Here is a 21,958-nt window from a genome sequence, read left to right on the forward strand (position 1 = left end):
TTTCCATTCTCCCTCTGTTTAGTCGGTCATTGATTGATTTTTTGTTCACCTTTTCACAGCGAATTTCCCACGAAGAAGTTATGCTCGAACTCGGACGATGATGCTGAGGGGACAAAAAACCACTTTAATTCATGCTTTGTCGGGTTTCTCTTTGAAATCACGTCTTGATTTTGGGTTCCCTATTAAAAATAGAACATCACAAAACAGCAGCAGATTTTGGGACGATTCCCGGTGACAATCTTTCACTCGAGGCTTATTTTTACGCTTGCTTCCGATAAAAAATAATCGTTGCTTCTTACAAATGAACACTGAAAGGATTACGGAATATTACAGATCGGTTTCGACAGGAACTAGACAGGAAATGTAAAGAATCAGACTAGTGGAATGAATGGTGGTGCGTTTTTTGGGGCAGGCGCGCGCGAGTATGCCCCTTTTCTTGGTGGATTTTCCTGCCTTGGAGCGCTTTTCCGTGTGTGGCAAACCGATGTGGCCTGCTCGAAGTTCTCCGCGAAACTGAGCCGCAGCTTGAACCCGTGTAGAATGTTTATTAACGGCGAAGCGGTGCTCTACCTGCTAACTACTGGCGAAGCGAGCGATTGGGAGAGTGAGTTACTTCTCAAACAGAGCCGCTTGTGGGGTTTTGGTTGATTGGTGTGGGATTATGCAGCATTTTCCGCGTGCGCTTTTCCTCTGAGTTACCTAATCAGATGATTTCAAGGATTGGTAGCGAGGTGGGAAAAACAGAGAGAGAGAGGAACAACACGCGGTTCATTGTAGATGGAAAATGAGAACAGGACGGGATGGAAAGGAACACCGACAAAGGATGCATTATTGGAGTGATTGCATCATGTGAAATTGTTTGATTAGGGTGAACCTGGAATCATTTTTAACGTACTATTGGTTTACAACTTCACACTCTCTGCGAAAGATGAAAAAAATGAGAATGTTTTATACGGTAAGTATTTATTATTGCTTTTAAACAATTTTCTTTTTTAATTCCAAATTTAATGAATGAAAATATATTCCTATTGTGTTATGACAACAGAGCACGTCCTATTTTTGTCCTATTACATCTGAAATATAGTTTATTTTTATGATAAAACAATTTAAGAAAACATGCAGTTTCCACCCAGTTCCCATGTACATTTTTATGATATTATCGAAGAAAAAAATCTCTTTTTTCAACTTGAGCGTTTTTTAAGTTTTGCTGGTGTAAGGTACCCCGGGGCAAGTGAGAATACGGGGTAAGTGGGGCGTTTTGTCATAGCTCACTTAGGAAAAGTTTTTCATGGGGGTATTCTTCTAGAAAGTTGAAGATACAATGACAAGGAATGTATTTAGTACTAAACATATTGTTATTTGCATTACCATGTGGTTCATGTAACAGTTGTCAGTTCAGCGCCATTTTCAACTTGCATGATAAATTGTGACACGTTTCACGTCTTGCATTGACTCGCAAAAAATAAATGTGTTATAAATCGAATTTCCATCAAGGAGCTACAATTTTAAGTATTATTACAAGCTGCTAACGATAAACCAGTATTTTGTTTTCATTTCATATGAAATTTTTGATGGTCTATCTTACCCCAAAATATGTTTGTACCCGGGGTAAGTGGGACCTATCAAAACAAAAACCAGAATCAAAACTTTTCGTATACGTTTCATACATTTTCCTAGAGAGTAGCACTAAAACATTCAAACGAGTGATTTTTATCAAAAAAAAGATCAATCTCAAATTACGTAATTGCAGAAAAGGGAGAAGAAAAGTGTAATTATTCTTTATTTTTTATTTATGAAAAACGACTTCAAAATTGAACAAACACGAAGATGAAATTTGAAATGCATCATGAGAACGATTACTTTTCTATTTTATTTGAACTTGATTTGTTATTTCTACCTAATTAAGTAGTGGTGGAAAACAATTCCACCCCATTAAGTGGTTTTCTGCCATGCATATAAATAATAACAAAACATATTTTCGTCAATTATTGATTGTTTATGTGCTGCATTTTAATCAACAACTCATGAATGATATATTTTGAACATGTTTAATTCTTCTTTACGCTTTTATTGAGGAATTTTCACGTAATATAAAATGTGAGGTGACATACTATTAAATAAAGGTTTTCTTCCTAAAACGTTACGTATTTTATGGTTGATCTCTTATGTACATCAAATATGTACTTAAAATTAAAAATCTATGATTTACCAATCCTATTATTGTAATGGTTGACTTACTGATGTGGATTGACGCATGAAACTGGATGTGTCCCACTTGCCCCGTTTAGCGAGGTAACTGCGTCCAATGGCTCATTCTAAAGCTTTCTTCCAAGGTTTTCACAATTTCGAAATTATTCGATCAGTTTCATGCACACACCAGCAAATATGTTGCCAAAATGTGATTGTGTTGTTTAATTTGAAAAATATTGACATTTGAAAATTTAATAGAACAATTTGTTGGAACTCTCGCGAAACATTACTAAAGGACCTATCTAACATTGAGAGGCTCTCTTTGTTTACTTTCTCTTTCATTAATAACTGAGTCACATTAACCTCTTCTGTTGCGTTTTTTGTATGAAACGCTAGTCAAGGAAATTGACATTCGATCTATAGTGAAAAACTTCCCAAAATCTTCAGTATTCCACTGTTATAATCGAAGGAGAACGAGAGAGGAGAGAATCTCTCATTTGTACATAGGTCCTTTAGTAATGTTCCGCGAGAACTATCGTTTTTTTCGTTCCCACTTGCCCCGCGGTACCTTAATTGTTCTTGGATAAAAATCGCTCCTATTTTAACTGATAATTTAACCTTCTTTAAGTCATTAGTATGTAGCTCTTTGTTATTCCATTCCATCAGTATGAACGATTATTTTATTATACTTTCTTACATTTTCATAAGAGATTATTTCTTCTTTTGATCAAAGGCTGTTCTTTCGAATTTTAATTTTCTCATAATTATCGGCGTTGAAGCATATTACACTAGGCTGTTGCAAATTTTAAAGTTTTTGCTCCCCTATGCTTAAACGGTGTCAATTATGATGCTAATCGTTCTCCCAACATTTGAAGTGATTTGGACGAAATTTGGTGGTGCACACGCAATTTGAAGTTTGTATGGAAATTACTATGGAAAAGCCAAACTTTTTGTGTACAGTCCTCTAACAGCTCGTTATAAAAACTTATGGAAAAGTGAACAAACTCTATTCATTTGAAATCTTCCCAGCTACAACTTTGACGAAGACAACATTTTTATGGAACGTAAGGATAATTTGTTATTATTGATAACAAAGTCTAATTCATGCTGAGATGATCATTCAATTACTTTCAGAGCAACACTGCTTTTTCGCTGTAAAACATAGTAGCCTGGATTACTTTGATATATTCTACCCACCAGGAGCACTACTGTTGCCTGCCGGGCAGTTGGATCAGCATGCAAAATGCATACCCAGAACCTGGGAGGGAGGCACATATACTACACACGAAATATGAAACAACATTTTTCCAAACTGCAAGATAACTCCAGCTCATCAACGATAATCAAGGTAGGCTTGAGGAAAATCGCTGGTTTTCTTTTGTTGTGCACCTTCGATCTTTCCGGAATAACATGTGAAAATGGCCAAAGTTTTCTGTGTATTTTACATTCATTTTTATTGGAAAAGAGTAAAAAGATGCGTGTTTCAATACTTTATACTCAATCAATATAAAAGGTGTTATCGTGACCAGAGCTGGGAAAAGTTCTGAAATTCACACTACAGTAGGCAAGCGTAGCATTCCTTGAAAATAGCAAAACCCCCGTTGCTAAGGGAAACTCAAAACTACTGTAGAAAAATGTTCTATTTCCCGCATTTACAGACTTCAATTCATGTACCCATCATAGGCTACTTGATGAGATTCACAATTATGAACTACCGTCGATGGGGGTGACAATGGGTCTAGGGGGTGAGATTGGGTCAAAACGGAAAAATATGTTTTGTTAAATATTTCAGCTAATAACGCTGATATTACTAAAATTAATAATTCATATGTTAGGGAACATATTATTACACATGAAACATAATAATATACATTTTTAAAAATAGTAGTTTTTGTGTACTACATCAATAAACTTGCATGTTGAAACTAGATAAAATTTACACCATTAAATTTCTCCTGTACAAAGTATCACGCATGTACTCTAGCCTCTATCGTTATATTAGTAGAATGTTGAAAGTCTTTTCATTACACATCACAGGTATTTTCCGGAATCTGTTTGATTTTCCCACAAAAAAATCATTTTTTTCGGTACGATGTCTAAAACATTGAAAATGGGGGTGAGATTGGGTCAAGCAAGAACGATAGTAAATGAAATTGCAAGTCTACTTTTTTGACATTTTACGGTGCCGGGTGTTATCTTTTTTCATTAAGATGTGTTTCTTCTTCTTCTTCTTTCTGACGTTACGTCCCCACTGGGACAGAGCCTGCTTCTCAGCTTAGTGTTCTTATGAGCACTTCCACAGTTATTAACTGAGAGCTTACTTTGCCAATGACCATTTTTGCATGCGTATATCGTGTGGCAGGTACGATGATACTCTATGCCCTGGGAAGTCGAGAACATTTCCAACCCGAAAAGATCCTCGACCGGTGGGATTCGAACCCACGACCCTCAGCTTGGTCTTGCTGAATAGCTGCGCGTTTACCGCTACGGCTATCTGGGCCCCTTAAGATTAAGATGTGTTTATTCTTTCTAAATACAGCATTTATGAAACACCAAACAAGTCTACTTGAGGATTCCGTGCATTAAATAACAATGCAACGTATTTTGACAACTTCTCAGACCAGCAACTGTGTTTCGTGCGCAGCAACATCGTAATTTTTTATCAAAAGGGTGTTTTTTTTCTAAATTTTATTATTTATCAGTGTTTACATATTTTAGAAACATCTCACGGAAGTACAAATGAGTTGGATCGCTGAAATACTGGGATTATGACGTCAACTTCTGCCTGAAATTTATTGATCGTGGAATGTCGCACCGAAATTTAACTATTTGCGAAGGTTTAAAATAATCACTGTTTCAGTACACATTTGGGGAAACTGAAGGGGCTTTATAGCAATGGGGATGAGACTTCGAAGACAATTTGAGGGAAAAACCAAGAAAATTTATGTAAACTTGACGGTAAATGTTGGGTTTACATATTGTTTCTCATAGCTCTTCAATTTTCAGTATAATCTTTCTTTTAAGTGGGTTTATCATACATGTGAAACATCTTAGATATCTTTTTGTCTTGTTTGCATCGTTTTTTTGTCAATATTTTTGAGTTGTGAATGGTTTTGAAATCATATTCTCAAAAACAAGTTATTTCAATTACAGTGACCCAATGTCACCCCCTCTATGGGGTGAGATTGGGTCATTTTTCATTCACTTGTGGTGCCGCTGTGAATATATATTTGTCTTTAATTTTTTGAACAGTTGCTAATGTACCATCAAAGTACATACACACCAAATTTGAAGTTTATTGGAGTTAAATTGCGATAGTTATTCAAAAAATAAATCGCACATATCCCTTTTTGACCCATTGTCACCCCCAACGACGGTATTAGAAGAACCACGTGATTTTCGCAAAAACTCAAGCCTACTAATATTACCATTCCCAGTTCTGATCGTGACATTGCTTTTGGATGTGCAGGAATGGACCAATGCACGAATTCACTTTTTGACGTTTGAGCGGTGCCGTGTTATTTATGTGGCCATGGTAACGTGTGAATTTGGCACCGCTCAAACGTCAAAATAGTGAACTTGTGCATCGGTCCATTGAGAATAAATCGATTGTTGTCAACTTTGATAAAATGCAAAAATATGTTCTGATGAATTACGCGCTTCTACCATGTTTGTCCACTCTTTAAGATCTGGGCTCACAGTGACAGTTCGTGACAGCTAAATCTCGGCTCACCTTGATGTACAAAAAATTTGTATTGGTTTCTCCCTCCCAGCCCAGAACGAAATAGAAGCAAGGATGTATTGATTAAGTTCACATAGGGTCAGTCCCCTATAGTCGCACTAGTGGCTTTTTACGGCCGTTTTGCTATGAATCTTTTCAAAATATTTTTGACATGAAGGTCAGGAGCTATTTATCTAAGTACCATTGATACACAGCTTGATTTTGTTCAAAAAAAAAAAAAAAAAATGATCGAAATAATTAGTTTTGCTAAAAATTTGAGCTCCCTTGCGCCTATAGTTAACCTATTGTTCCTATAGTAGCTCTACCGAGAGAAACTATTTTTTATTATACGAAATAATTAATGAATTAAGTATTTTTTTTACATCAAGCGAAAGCTTTTGATCCACTCTTTGAAGGAAAAATATAAAAGCTTTGTAAAAATACGGTTTTGATTAGTATTTTGCCAACGGCGTGATGCTAGTGCTACTATAGGAACAGAAATTAGAAATAGTGCTACTATAGGCACATGTATTCCTATAGTGGCACAAGCGATAATAAATGCAAACATATGAATTTTCTCAGTTTTCATATTTTTCCCACAAAACCAAGATAAAAAGCTTTAAGATGATGTAAACATAATGACGCTAGCGTTATTTTTCGATTTTATACGAATATTTGTTCTTAGCTATGCGGCTATTGGTACATCGACCCTATGTTAAATACCAACATTATTTTTTAGACGTCTCACCCTTACAAATTTGAAGTTGTTCCTCAAGAACCCGGACCAGCAGAAGCCGTTCGAATATTACTTTAAATATTATCAACTGAAAGACGATGACTTCAACTTCAAAAACTGGGAGCAAATCTTGGAATCCGAAGACATTATCTCAGATGTTCCACTCTTTCAACAGGAATGGATACAACCGAAGGTAAATATCAAGTTGAAAATAACTATACTTAATGCGTTAGAACTCACCCGACTTGTTTTAGATCAATGCACTGCACCCCGGACAAACAGCAATCCTGTTGGCCACTGCTAAGCTTTCCCACCTAAAAACAATCCAATTATCAACCGTCTTCGAATGCTTCGTAACGTACGACGTAGCCACAACTGGTCAAGATTCCTGCCCCGGTCTTCAACTGTTTGTGGGACTGGTTGAAGTGAAACGAACCGATTTATACAGCGTAGATTTAGCAGTTGTCTTCAATGGACGAGATACTTTCAAAGATCTGCTCGCAATAACGGCCACTTCGGAGTACTTGGCCCTGGAACTTACATTCGAAACTGTACCGAAACGCGGCTTCCATCGATTTTGCATCGAGACACTGAAGTTTAGATTGATTAATCATGGCTGTGCTGCTGAGGAGCTGCATCAAGAGGTAGGTCTTTCCCGTTGATTTGTTAGATATAGCTAAACGCTTGATAACATTCGTCCGTTTGTGTGTTTTATTTCCAGGAACTTCCCAATATACTCTATTATGACGATAACGGATACTGGCGTTCGATGCTGATAAGATTAGACGAGCTAAAACCGACGCGACAAAAGATGAAGATTTACTGCACGTAAGAAGAAATGGTTTTAATTGGGTGTCGATCTCGATAAAGAATTACCTGTTTTTTTTTTAGACATTCTCATCAAATACTTGCAATGCTAAACGCCATTTATTCTGATTATGAAGAAAAATGCTCAATCAAATTGATTGAGGATACACTAACCTCTGTGATGGACTTCAAGGAAAGCCTTTTAGACGAATTGTCCGCTAAAATCGACAATCCCTCAGACGTTCACAGGATTCTATTACAAGAACTAAAAACTGATTCCATTTATTCAAAATCCACTATCTAAATATACAATTTCAGCATTTTTCCTCTTACATCGGTAAATTGACAAGTCCATCTCCGTTACCGTTTCCGCGGTTGTCAATGCCCACGTGAATGTTGACGAACTTTCCGATGCGGTTGTCTCTTTCTTCGTCAACTTCCCCATCCTCCACGTCCTCGGTTGTTTCATCATCCGCCACTGCCAGCACTCGCTTTTTCATCTGTTCCTTCGGAGATTGCACGGCTTCTGCTTCAGCTGCAGCATTTTCTTCGTAAGGTTCGGGATCGGTTTCGCCATCTCCGTCGTGCAAGATATCCACGAAAATCGACACCAGCGGATCGTCATCCGGGATGTGATGAGCGCTGCTGGACAGAACGTACAGTGGATTGGCTTCTTCAATTGCGGCTTTTACGTTCTCAATCGGTGCGGCTTGGATGCACAAAATGCAGCTGATCACTGCCAGGAGCAGGGAATGTTTCATGATTTGGTGTATTTCTGTTAGCTATCCGATTGGAAATGAAAAAAATTGGATCATCCTCGAGTGTCGGTCTTTTATAATTTGTTTTCGGTTGTATAGATTGCCAAACATCGACCGGTCATTTGGTTTATGAGCTATCTGTTACGGCACTACTAAATAGGAGATAAAACAATTGCGGGGAATAGAAGGTGCAGTGATCATTTCGATTATTTTGGTGAATTCGTGAATCTTGTGTGACAGGAAAAGGAGGAAAGAGGAAAACTGTGAAAACCGTTCCATTTCGAATTTTAAGATACACTTTAGTGAAGTTGTGTAACTACTTTGTATTGTTATTAGTAGACTGGGGGATTCTAAAAGTAACACAGTCTTGGGTATCGAAATCCACAATTGTCATTTAAATTTTCAATACCTCCGTTATTTGAATGATGGTGGCGTACTGATCGTTGCAAGTTTTTCGTTTAACCCGTAGGCTACGCGGCTGACATACAAAATTCCAATTGCTCGTGTTTGAGCATAACTCAATATTTTTCAATGAAATTTTGAGGATTGCTTCACTATTAGTTGTAGTTTCATGAGTAATGGGAAAGTGTACACTCGGAGTGTTGCAAACAAAGTTATTTCAGAACATCTCTGGGTCAGGTAGGGTAAAAATCACATATACTTCCTTTTAGAACTCATTTATCATTTGGAAGAAAATGTTTTCATGCAAAAAGTGAACAGACCAGTTATTTGTAATAAGTTACGATGCACCAGGGGATTTAAAAATGTATAATTAAGCTAAAACAATGATAAGGTCTCCAGAACATTTTGAAATTTTGGCCATTATCTACACTGCCCATAACTGCAAAACAGTCACATTCTACATTTTTGACAAAATTGAGTTAATACCATGGAGAGTCATTAAATGATGTATACTTTCGATCAACTTACTGAAATCTGTGAGATTGTTCTAGAAATAGCAAGTTGTTTTGTCACATTGATAATTATAACCGCATAACAGTCACATTGAGATTATAAATGAGCCTCGTGATGTGATAGCAATGAAATTTCTATCAGAATTATTTTCTGACAATTCACCTAGTATGCGATATGAGTTGTACAAAATATCAGCCTCAAATAAGCACACCTGAGTTCCTGGTAATTTTAAGAAATTTTAGTTTCCTCCCATACTGCCATAAAATGCACTTGATAATCCATTTACTTCCAATGCCTACTTTTGTCGAATGTTACAAATATGCAGTTATGGGCAGTACACAGGTCCATGATTTTTTTCAAGCGAGTGATTTCTACGTTTAATGCTTCACAGCAGTCATTAAGCAGCCCTCACAGACGCGTCCACAATTTTTTTTACAAGATATTGGATATTGGAAGTTATCCAAATCATCCTGGGATTCGGGGTCCTTGTGATCTACAATATCTACTACAGTCTATACTGACCCAATTCTTGTGAAATATACTCATTCCTACCCATAAAGCTTCATATGACTTGGAAAGTTTACTAAAGCCTGTCCACGTTAAATTTCGGACACCCAAATAATGGCAGCAAAAAAAAGTTACTCATAATTCAACAAAAACAATTGTTTATTTCAGAATAAAAGAGTTATATCTACAAAATAAACAGTTGACAAGGATGTTAATCCTTCTTTCTGTAAAATTCTCGAACTTTCTGTGGTACACCCGCCATCCGTGTCCGAAATTTATCGTGGACAGGCTTTACTATGAATATTGTTAATCTTAAGATCTTCAAAACACAATGAAGTTGTGAGTATCAATTTCGATATACAGCTTGACTTATTAATCAAACAAAATGTTTCAATATATCCATACTTGACCATAAAATTTCGTTGTAGGCCAAAACATCGTTTATGAGCTTATTGGTTGTAATATGAATTTCAAGTTACTCTGATGACAAGATTTATAATATCTACTGAATCTACTGGTGTTGTTTCTCACTTGATTTCAACATTTATTATTAACAAGCCCCTAGAAACATCTGCTTATTCTGCATATATCTGGATATTCAATGGTATCGTAAACCCCCACTTATTTCAGCTATTTTTATTTTGAGTTCATAGGTGCCCTACAATTGTACAGTACTACATCTCTCATCGATTCTATAATTCTAGTCATTCCGGATTTATCACAGAGAGTACTGAGATAACCCAACTTAAAGAATCAGTAACCACTTTAATTTCAAGTCCATGGCTTGGGGCAATCAAAGTTGATGCTTTAGTAAACTAAGTCTAAAGAAGCATAGTTCAAGCGTTTTTGGATGACTTGGCCACATACTGGGTTGTTACACATAACTGATTCCTTCGTGGAAATGACCATTATATTGACGATTCTGAAACCTAGCTTAGGACATATCAATCATCAAGTATTTACAAATCAAGCCTAAATATGGTTCAAACGTCTTTGGATGACTTGATCGCCTTGCGGATAGCCGGTTCCCTGAGGGAACCCGAGCAAAGTTGAATTGCAAAATGATAACAAATTCTGTTACCTGGTTATCATCATTTGATAACTGATTTTGTTATCATCTTGGCTGAATTAACAGCCAACATAACAAAAATGAGAACTCAAATTTGTTCGTCAAATAATAAAGTGAATTATGTTATCACTGAGTTCAAGTTGATAACTAAGCTTTCATCATCATATTTTTGTTTAATATTATAGTCATAAATCACGGAAAACTTCTGAGAAATGAGTGTATTGGATTAAACTTACGCTCCAAACAATTTTACAAAATTTTGTGTGACGAAGAGTCAACTTTGTTTAATAACACACGTTTTATTAAAATGTTATGGGAAAGATATCTGATCACATATTTTGTTATCAACCTGATATCAAACATGTCTGTCACGGATACAATGATAACACATTGTGTTATCATTCGGTTATCACTGATAACAAAATATCATAATGGTAACAGCGATAATAAAAGCTGTTATCAATTTGATATCATCCAGTTATCCGACTTTGCTCGGGAACTGGCCACTAAATTGCCGGTTCTGAAACCTAGCAGGTGAAATGCCAAACTTCATGACTTCCCGAATCAAGGCTAAAGATGGGGCATGGCCCCCGGCTGTTTTGCATCCTGAGATATCAGTTAAAAATATTTGATGCTCACTAGAGCCTCCTATTTGCAAAATGCTTTCAATCAAAACTATGCAGGCCAATATGTAAATCACAGACAAACAGACGTAATTTCTTTAAAATCCATCGCCCAGTTTACATTACCATCACTTGGTGAGCATGTTGCACGACTTACTGTTTCGTGCAACAAGACCTGCTGATGGCGGTAGTGTGAAACGTCAGAAAACTATACGCGCGCTTCTGGTTGTGAGATTTGTAACAAAGCGAATTTGAAATGGTCGATGGAAATTTCGTCAGTTTTACATCTGTTTGTCTGTGTTTAAATGTTAAATTTTCAATGCTCACTAGCGCCTCCTAGTTATAGAATACCGAATTAACCAAGCATGCAACACATAGTCCTAAACCTAACGAACAACTTTGCCAAAAACACCGATTTTTGTTTGCTGTTCTGCATCGTGAGATATGCGAGCTTGGCATATTTGTTGCTCACTAGCGCCTTCTCGACGTATAATGTTGAATTAAACAAACATGTAGTGTATAGCCTTATAGTCTTTTGCCGAATTGACATCAATATATCAAATCATCAGAATTTAGGACCATCTTAAGATCTAGTTACAGAAGGGTTTTTAGCTAGCGTCATCATGCGGTAAAATTCCCTACTAACTAGACCTGTGCGCCGAAATATTTTGAATCGGTGGCGGCGGCGTCACGCCGTTGACAATATTCGGCGGCGGCGACGGCGGCGTACATCGGCGTGGAGACAGTTGGGCATTTAAATGTTTAAAAATTGTCTATTTTTCGGCGTTTCGTTCCTATTTTATAGTTTTTTTTCTTTGCTAAAGTTACCATTTTCGCATTCGTGTCTCGTGTGGCTGGTACGATGATACTTTATGCCAAAGAAAATCGTGGAAATTTCTTGAACTGATCTTGAACTGATCGAGAAATTAACCAAGACACCTTCAGCATGGGTTTTCTTTGTAGCCGCGGATAATACCATTAGGCCAACGAGTTCCCTAAGATACTGTTTGTCCTGAAATGTCGAGAAAATTACGAGAAAAAATCTTGATTGGTGAGATTCGAACTTACAACGCAACAACCAAGATCATGATGAACATTTTCGCGTTAAGCGCTATGGAAATTTGGGCACATAAATATAAACTAAAATGAGAACCATCAAACAGTTAATGCACTATCACAATAATTCAAATAATACAGCGATTAAAATTGTTGTCTCATATTCGCTTATCTGAAATATTCTTTGAAGGATATTGAAAACTTTGAAAATTTTCTAAAGAAATATTTGCAACGAGCCCTGAAAAAACTTGGAGAAATATTCTTGATAGAAAATTCCTGATGGAATACTAACAGAATATATTTGAAAAATTCATCCATTATTTATCCATTAAGCAAATCTCTTGACAAAATCCTAAAATAGTTCTGGACAAATCCTTGGAAAAATAATAAATAATCAGCAAAAATACTCAAAAATGTGTTTGATTTATCGAAAAAATTGTGTAACAAGAATCTTTGGGAATTTTACTGCTGGACATTTGAAATAACTTTTCGAATAATACTTGCACGAGTGTTTGAAGAAACTCTCAAAGATGTTCTGGGGAAAGCTTTGGAGGAATCTCTTCAGAAAAACAATAAAAAAACTTGTGGAATTCTGGGACGAATTCTAAGAGCATATCTTAGAGGAAATCATTGCGGAATAAAAAAAAGAGAAATAATTGAAACTCGAGCGGGGATGAATAACTGAACCAGTTATTGACTTGGTTATCATGTTATTTCATGAGCAAATGGTTGTTATTGTTTTTTGTTATTACAATTCTTGATAAAATAAAAGTAGTCAAGTCAATAACAAGTTTAGAAATCAAAAATGCATCTAAGGCCCGATATCTACACCTTCGCTTAAGCCGTAAACCACGTTTACCCATACGATTAAACCAGGTTTAGGGCCTAAGCGGTGGTGAAGAAACCGCTTATAAGAGCTTTAAATGTACAGAAAGTTATTTTTTGAGTATAAAATATGATAGTTTTTACTTGTGAAGCCACTAAAAATTGTTAGGGTAATTAGGGGCATAATGGACACGTTAAGCAAATGTTCTTTTTAAGACCATAAAATGGCAGTGTGTTTAATTTATCCTCGGGTAGTTTTCAAGTTTGATGTTAGTACGACGTGCTACATTTATTCATGGTTATGAAAATCATATCAAATGTCAGAAAAGCAAGATAGAAAATTGGGTCGAAAATAAGGCTAATTAAAAGATATCGGAGCAAAATGGACACTTGCCGGAAATTTAGTGATTACAATTTATTCAATGACTCCTAATCGTTCTGATATGTAAAAGGGCTCTCTCTCTCAATCATAATAGCTTAAAGGAACCTTGATGGGTTCGTTACATTGCTCAAAAATTAGATTATTCCATTGCTTATATGCCAATTTGAAACTAACAAAACCTTAAAGTCAAATTTTAAAGAACAATTTTAGTGAAAAATAAACTTTTATACCTAGGCCCAGGGCCTAGGATTCATCCTCGAGATTACCTTTTTCTGATGAATAAACAAATGGTGTGTTCGGTGGATATTTCTTCAGCAATGGTTACTAATTAAGTTTATCAATTCAGTAAAAACTACCATCTAAAATACAGGTGCGCTCGAAGAAACTTCCACAGCCATAGTGATTTTTTTCAAAAATCCCTAAGACATTTTTTGAAAGAATTCTTGTCGAAATTACCAAAGGAATTTTTGAAAACACAGTATTGTAAATCATGAAGAATTTACTAAAGAATTCTGTTAAAAAAACCTGGAACAACTCTAAAAGTAATTAACTCATTACGCTTGGTATAGATGGATAAATTATGGGCGAAATTATGAAAAAATCCAAGTGCTCAGTTGGGATTTCAACCCAGGACTCTTGCATGCTAGACGAGCGAGACTTACCAAATAAGCTACCGAGCCACTTGGTGACCCAATAAATTAGAAGTCTCGAATTCAAATCCGCAGATCACGCAGACTCTTTTCATAACCCATATCCATACATCTCATGATATTTCACACGCGCGCAGAGCGAGTGCGATTTATTTAGTGTGAAAGTATCAAATTTTACGAACCAAATTATTCTTCGGCGTGAAAATACAAAATCGGCGGCGTAGTGCTGATCGGCATAGCACGCCGCCGATACCTCATTCGGCGTTGGCAAAACGTAAAATGAATCGGCAGCGGAGGCATGGCGCGGCGGCGCACAGCTCTACTACTAATCAATGTGTACTACACTGCCCATTACTGCATATCAGTCACATTCGACAGTTTTGACAGTTTGAAGTTAATACCGTGGAGAGTCATCAAATGATGTATACTTTCGATCAACTTTAAAACCTGTAATTTTGTTTTAGAAAATTCGAAAAAAATACCAAGTTGTTTTGTCACATTGGTAATTGTAACCGCATAACGGTCACATTGAGATTATGCATGAGCCTAGTAATGTAGCAGCAAAGTAATTTCTAGCAGAATTATATTCTGATTATTCACCCTATATACGATATGAGCTGTACAAAATATCATGCTCAATTAAGCACTTTTGAGTTCCTGATAATTTATGGAAATTTTAGTTTCTTCCCATACTGCCATAAAATGCTCACTTAGTGTTCCATTTACTCAATGCCTACTTTTGTCGAATGTAACAAATATACAGTTATGGGCAGTACCGTTTTGATTCATATTACGGACACTTAAGGATTCAGTGAAGTTTAACTCATCAAAAAGCATTAAATATAAATCATTCTGTATGATTCCTTCGCGTCATCGAGACTACAAAACACTTAACTTTCGAATGGTGGGTGAAGATTTTGGTTCCGGGGCACGAACAATTCTAAATGAACAGAAATGTGTGGACTTTCCACGATTCTTATTCCGGACGCTTCCTCACTTTTGCCTCATATACCGGACACTTTGCTTTGAATTCTGGACAGCTCATGATAATTATCCAGCTTTTTACGCTGGCTATAAAACAACAAGGGGTGATTCTGTTTTGACATTCCTTGGCAACAGTTTTTATAGTCCAGTCTTAGTAGGCAGTGATTCGCATTTATTGATTCAAGTGTCAAAAATTTTCACACATTTCAGATTTTTACGTATTTTCATTTATATTTATAACTTGACTATATTTTATTTAATTACGCTCTATTTATATGATTTTAGATACCCTCCTTGCGTTCATTCACTGGACATCTAAAATATGACAAATCACCGGTGCTACATTAGAATTCCTGGAGATAGACATCGTTTGTTGATACAGCCACCCAGTGCATACTTTTTGTACCGTAACTTTCGGAAGGTTTGGTATCGGAATAAAAGATTTTGGGAGGATTGAGCTTCATCGACACAAAACAATTTGTTGGCAAAGTTGAAATAATAGTGGAATAATATTAGTAATTCGATATTGGCTCTAAGAGATATAAGCACTATTAAACGCACGGTCTATCTTAATATATTTAAAAATCGATCACTTTGAATCGGTTTTAAACATAGAAACAAACCGATGTAAAGGAATACTGGTCGCATTAAGTCTACGTATATGGTTAATAAGCACCGTATTATTGCGCGCTACTTGATGTCCTTGGCCAGTAATGTCGTATTTTGCTTATCGGATATTCTACGAGTGAGGGTGAGAAATGTCGGTCTCGTAAAGCGAGCCTCGACTCGCCGCGCAAATCAAATGGAGGGTCACTTCACTTGACACGAGAATTGTCACCTCGATATACGAGACCGACAAATCTTACTTCACGCTACTCGTACAATAAGCCTAAATAAATTGATTCTGCCGGGCGTGCAGCAATATGTTACACTTTCGTTTTGTTTAAAATCATCATATTTTGCTTTTGAGCGGAATACTGGAACTTAAGCAGATACTGATACACTAGCCCATTGAGTCCATTCGTACTTCCTTTTTGGCTCAGTTGATTACTTTAAATTGCTTGATTATTGGCCTAAAAATAGAAGAAAAGCATGAAAGAATTGCAAAATACTATTCCGGAAAACAAGAGTGAAAACGTTTGACAGCAAATTCATTGTCAACATTGAAACTTAACCACAAAGCTTGCTTTGATTAGGCTATAAAAAAATATAGTGTGGGCAATAAATGCCAGAAGGGGGTGATTCAAAATTTATAGCAGCCTAGCGTAAAAAGCTGGATAAATAGGAAAGTCAAATCATCAATAGGAGTCGTCAAACCACTAAAGACACGCTATATTAGTTTACCTCCCTATTGAAAGTATAAATTTATATAGAACTGTCTCTGAGATATTAGCGTCCAAAGATTCAAAAATTCATAATTTTTTAGACCTTTTTTAACAATAATCCCTCCCCATGATGAACCATCTCCTTTTTGAGAAGTTATCGCGATTTGAATTTGGGGACCATATGACCCTAAAAATCGGAACTGCTACGGCTAATGAAATGTAATGTGTTATTAACAAACAGTTAGTGATAGTTTAATTTAGTTTTATCAAATCATGATGATAGTGTTGCCTAACACAATACGTAGATATAAAAACTTAATGTAATATTCGAAATAATACTTATAATAAAAGAATTACAAAACTAGCAGGTAATTAAGTTCGAAATTTGATAATTTTGACATATGTAAGGAATAGCCAATCAGACAAGCTTTAGAAAATGATTTTAATTATATGGTTATAACTTAATGGATTTTAGGCATGGATTGTTAAGTGTGTTTTCATACTCCCATGAATCCATCACACGGAGTAGCGTTAGCAGCAAGTTATGTCAGCTCAATGTGATGGATCATTGATGTCAGCTCTTACGATGACGGTGTATCGAATTTAAATGCCTTTACATGCGCATGTGTTTGTAATGCTACAGCTGCTGCTTACGACATTGACACGCTCAGAACAGACTGATAGAATTCGGTAAGCCGACAGCGAAGGGCGTAGCAGTAAACAAATCTATCCCATTAGTCTGCATACCGAAAGATCTATCACATCAACCAGATATCGGAAAAGAAAGAAAACATAGTGCCATTGATTTAGTTCAATTAGACATTCACAGTCAAACACCACGACCATTCCAAACTAGAACAATCATTCATCGATAGTGTGACATCCATGAGCTGATAAGAGAAGTCCACAGACAGCATTTGGTTGGTTGGTTTGGTGGTGCTTAGGAAGAGGCTATAATCGCATTCACAGATAGTGCGTACCCGGAAGATGACTGCTGATTTGGAGTTGATCAAGAAGCACATAGGAGAGTATCCTGACTTCCCCAAGAAAGGAATTCTGTTCAAGTGAGTTATTATACCATTTCTAATAAAATTCATCATTTAAAATTCATTTTCCATACACAGAGATATCTTCACCGCCTTACGGAGTGGTCCGGTATGTCAGGCTCTGAAGCGGCTCATAATTGCACACATTCGTGCCACCTGTCCGGACGTTCAGGTGGTGGTTGGACTCGAAGCCAGGGGTTTTCTGTTCAGTTTAATGATAGCGGCTGAACTGGGAATCGCATGCGTTCCGATTCGAAAGAAAGGAAAACTACCCGGTGAATGCGTCAAGTATGAGTACAAACTGGAGTACGGAACGGTATGGATTTTGCTTGTTGATATATCCAAAGGAAATAATCTAGTGATGATTTCTTCTAGGACGTGTTCGAGATCCAGCAGGGTAGCATATTACCAGGTCAAAAAGTGTTAATCATTGACGACCTGCTGGCCACGGGAGGAACTATGGATGCCGCGAACAAGCTGGTGCAGCAGATTGGTGGCACTGTCGAGCAGAATTTGGTCATCATCGAGCTGACCATGCTGGGAGGGCGCGAAAAATTGAAAGCTTCCGGAGTTAAAGTACATTCCTTTATTCAGTACGACGATGTCGAGTAGCTAGAAATCTTTAGGTTCAGAGGATTCAGCTATCAACTGTCAGATTCTCATTCTACAATCAATGTTCAAATTATTTGAACTGTTGTTGGACGTTGTTTATGTTGCAAATAAATAAAGCTTATCAAAACACAAATACGGTATATTCTTTATTTCCAATTGTTGTGTTAGTTCACATATGAAAAAAGAATTCCTTGAAAAAATTCTACCCAAGAAATACTTAAAGGAAATTGCTTTGAAAGACTATTAACAGGATGCATTTGAAATTATGGAGTTATTATTGGAAGAAACGCTCGTACATTTTTTATGGAGATTCCTTTAAGGTGATTTGGTTCTCCAAATGGCCAGGACAAATTCTTATCCATTCAAAACCATTCACTGGACCTGTGACCTAACTGTGAAATTGAATTCTGCTTTGACTATCTAACTGCCAAAGAATGAGTAGGATTTATGTATTTCATAGTTTTAAGTTTCATGCAAAAGTTTATAATACCCACAAAGCAAATCACAAATTCAATACCCTACCGTTTAATTCTAACAATAATTTGTATCCCTTAACATATACGAGAATTTCCACCTCAATAATAAGCCCGACTTAACCGTTTATTACAGTGGTACCTTCACGGTTGAATACCCCATTCATCATTCACAACACCGTCCTGCTTTCAAGGTAGCATGCAGGATGCAGGAGAATTAACTCTTAGTTTGTATTCTGGGGTCAGTATGCTTGTTCAATTGGTTCTATATTTTGCCAGTTGAAGGTACTAGTAAGCATCACAATCAAACTCATATATCTTAGCATGATTAGCAGGAATACATGGTTTGCAGGGTTTCATGCAACAATCGAGATTGATTGATTGATTTGACTTTATTAACGAGATTTTTAGACAATCGAGATGTCTCTTGCAGACAAAAGTTTTAAAGTGAGATTTGAAAGTCAACAGATGCCGTATCTTTAAAATTTTACTCAGTTATCTGTATCATATTACGCCAGCAAGAAGCTCTAAAAAATCGTAATAATTTCTAGCTCAAAAGTTTCTAGAGTAGATAAATACCGTTTTGTCTCAAATTCCGAACAGATTCATATTCCGAACACTCCGTTTTTGTATGGCGATTTGATTGAAATGTTTTGCTGAAATATGTCATCAAACTGCAAGGAAATGGCAGTCAATTGCAATCCAATTTAAACTCTTCTAATCTATTCTATACCTCTGGAGTAGTGATGATCCTCTAGTTCGAGACCAGTAAAACTAGCTCAGATAAATTTGTTTGCGAAATTATTCATTTGAATGTGATTTATTCGTGCTGTTCGGAATATGAGTCAAGGTGTTCGGAATATGAGACAGAATGAACACAGTGTTCGGCATTTGAATCAAAATGTTGTTCCATACTTTTGCGTAAAAACTTTTGCGTGTACTAGACTCGACGTCCATTCATGGAAAATGCCATACCGTTCCGATAAAAAGTGTTCCAACGTGTTTGTGTGCATAACACAGGATATTGAGCGGGAAAGTCGAAAAAAACGGAAATGAATGGAACTGTCATTATGTACGGGACGTTTCATGGTGTTTCACAACAGCCTACTGGATGGCAAGACGTTTGAAGTTTTCCGGGGCCACTAGTCTTTAATAAATTCAATTCACTGCATTCCAGATAGCAAGAGCAATGATAGATTTACGTGAGGATTGTTTGAATTTTGAGCGAAAAAATAAACTTGTTTGAAAAATTCGTAAAACGTTCATTTTCCTCCAGAAAAGTTACAATTTTGGGGTTAGTTTTAATCAGAATTGAATACAGATATCTATGAAAAATTATAATGCCAAACTGACTTTGCCGTGTCTGTAAATGTTTGGTGAATTCAATCAATGATTTGACTTTTCTGAGTTCTTCGTGAGCTGCTCGCCATTCAAATTAATGTTTGCGGTATAGGGTAGGTGTACCAGTTATGGCCATAGTGGTTCCCTATTTCGCCATACGTGACAACTTGATTTTTATCACATTTTGAAAAGTTTTGAATATTTTAGGAGTAAGATAAAGAATGTATCTTGATGTTAAAACATTCAAAAATATTTAAAATGTGAAACCTATCGAAGTTTCTCATATGGTTAAATAGGGAACCACTATGGCCATAACTGGTACACTTTCCCTATGTAGCAAAAGATGAGGACACGTCTGGAATAAGAATCACGAAAAGAACATATGTTTTTATTCAATATTTTTTGAAGTGCACTTTACTCATTATTTGAAAGTTAAGTATTTTCCAAACTGATTAGCGCTGAGGTAAACACTCCCTCTTTTGGAAGCACATAAAAGAATGACGTAAACTTGTGTCGAATTTTAACTACTTTACTGTCTGATTCGAGAAATGTCGATCATAATGCCATTTCGTGTAAAATTAAATTTTTGTTCAATACATCTTCCATGAAACGTTTTTGTGTCGTTGCACAACTTCATCATGTGTCATTCAGTCATAACGAGAATTACATTCACAGTAATTTTCATTATTTTTAAGAGTGTATCATATACATTGACTTATTTTATATACTGTCTGCTAAGTTCTACTTCACTAAGGCCTTAAGTGTATGTTTTGGTAGTATATACTGCCGTTCTACGCATATTTGTTCCGCGGTCCATAAGGTTTACATAGAACATGGAACAAGTAAGGGGTCATGCACAAATTACGTCACGCTCCAAGGGGGTGGAGGGGGTCAAGCCAAGCGTGACAAGCCTTACAAAATTTTCAGAGGACTCATACAAAAAACGTGTCAAAGGGGGGGGGGGGGAGGGTGTCGAAAAAGTCGAAATTTAGCGTGACATAATTTGTGTACCATCCCTAAGTACAAAACGGATTTTGAGTCTTCGACAAAGTGTGGCAAAACTGATTTTTGAAGAAATCAAACGTCTATCTCGATTCGGTAAAAAAATAATTTCCTTATCTCACTTCTAGGTTAATTAATGACCAAACCATTAGATGCGATATTTAAAATAAATAAACTTCTCTGAGAAAGAAGATTTTGTTTATTCTATTTTGATCATGAAACCGCCGATAAAACCACTGATCAGATGAATTACACAAGGTACTTCCTTAGCCGAGTGGTTAGAGTCCGCGGATACAAAGCAAAGCCATGCTGAAGGTGTTTGGGTTTGATTCCCGGTCGGTCCAGGATCTTTTCGTAATGGAAATTTCCTTGACTTCCCTAATCGTACCTGCTACACGATATACGAATGCAAAAATGGCAACTTAGGCAAAGAAAGCTCTCAGTTAATAACTGTGGAAGTGCTCATAAGAACACTAAGCTGAGTAGCCGGCTTTGTCTCTGTGGGGGGACGTTGATGCCAAGAAGAAGAAGATGAATTACATAATTCGACTTGCTTTACAAAGTTGGTCTCTTAGGGTTTACTTTTTTAAGATCAAATATCCCAGAATTACGCGCAGCTCGAACGCCAGTACGACCCCTACCCAAGCTATGACGTCAAGATCATCTCAGAAGATTTGAACGCTCAGGTTGGCCAGGAAGATGCGTTCAGACCGACGATTGGAAAGTTTAGCGCCCATCGGCAGACGAACGAGAACGACCTACGACTGATAGATTTTGCCGATTTTTTTTTACCCATTTTTAGTTATAACAGTTTTAAAATTGATTGTCTTAAACGAACTTTTGCCCCACCGGTGGGGCAAGAGTTCGAATCTAGTGTGGGGCAAAAGTTTGCTGGCTAAAACACATAATATCGATACTTTTATGAAAATCATACTT

At 36.6% G+C, this 21,958-nt stretch overlaps 3 protein-coding genes across 7 annotated transcripts in view; 2 read left to right on the plus strand and 1 right to left on the minus strand.

The window, feature by feature from the left end:
- The window catches only part of LOC5579865 (carbohydrate sulfotransferase 11), an 88,260-nt gene extending 81,248 nt beyond the window's left edge, over positions 1 to 7,012 (minus strand). For 3 of the 5 annotated variants that reach the window (XM_021839863.1, XM_021839862.1, XM_021839860.1), the window contains exon 1: positions 50 to 528. The gene's annotated coding sequence lies outside the window, so the exon portion shown is untranslated. Of the gene's footprint in view, positions 1 to 49; positions 529 to 6,887 lie in introns of those variants that run through there. The other 2 variants (XM_021839861.1, XM_021839864.1) reach the window with 2 other exon arrangements.
- LOC5579864 overlaps positions 1 to 7,788 on the plus strand; it is a 90,025-nt gene extending 82,237 nt beyond the window's left edge. The window contains exons 2-5 of the mRNA XM_001664276.2: positions 6,651 to 6,840; positions 6,902 to 7,291; positions 7,369 to 7,475; positions 7,539 to 7,788. Coding sequence (XP_001664326.2) covers positions 6,651 to 6,840; positions 6,902 to 7,291; positions 7,369 to 7,475; positions 7,539 to 7,758 — 907 coding nt within the window. The 3' untranslated portion in view covers positions 7,759 to 7,788. The remainder of the gene's footprint in view (positions 1 to 6,650; positions 6,841 to 6,901; positions 7,292 to 7,368; positions 7,476 to 7,538) is intronic.
- A 9,388-nt stretch (positions 7,789 to 17,176) lies between these two features.
- Positions 17,177 to 18,339, plus strand: LOC5579863 (adenine phosphoribosyltransferase). The gene is made up of 3 exons (XM_001664274.2): positions 17,177 to 17,612; positions 17,673 to 17,910; positions 17,970 to 18,339. Exons 1-3 carry the CDS (start codon positions 17,536 to 17,538, stop codon positions 18,204 to 18,206), a joined length of 552 nt encoding a protein of 183 aa, XP_001664324.1. The 5' UTR covers positions 17,177 to 17,535; the 3' UTR covers positions 18,207 to 18,339.
- Positions 18,340 to 21,958: the final 3,619 nt, after the last annotated feature.

Source organism: Aedes aegypti, chromosome 2 (assembly GCF_002204515.2).
Source record: "Aedes aegypti strain LVP_AGWG chromosome 2, AaegL5.0 Primary Assembly, whole genome shotgun sequence".
In the NCBI taxonomy this organism is placed as follows: domain Eukaryota; kingdom Metazoa; phylum Arthropoda; class Insecta; order Diptera; family Culicidae; genus Aedes; species Aedes aegypti.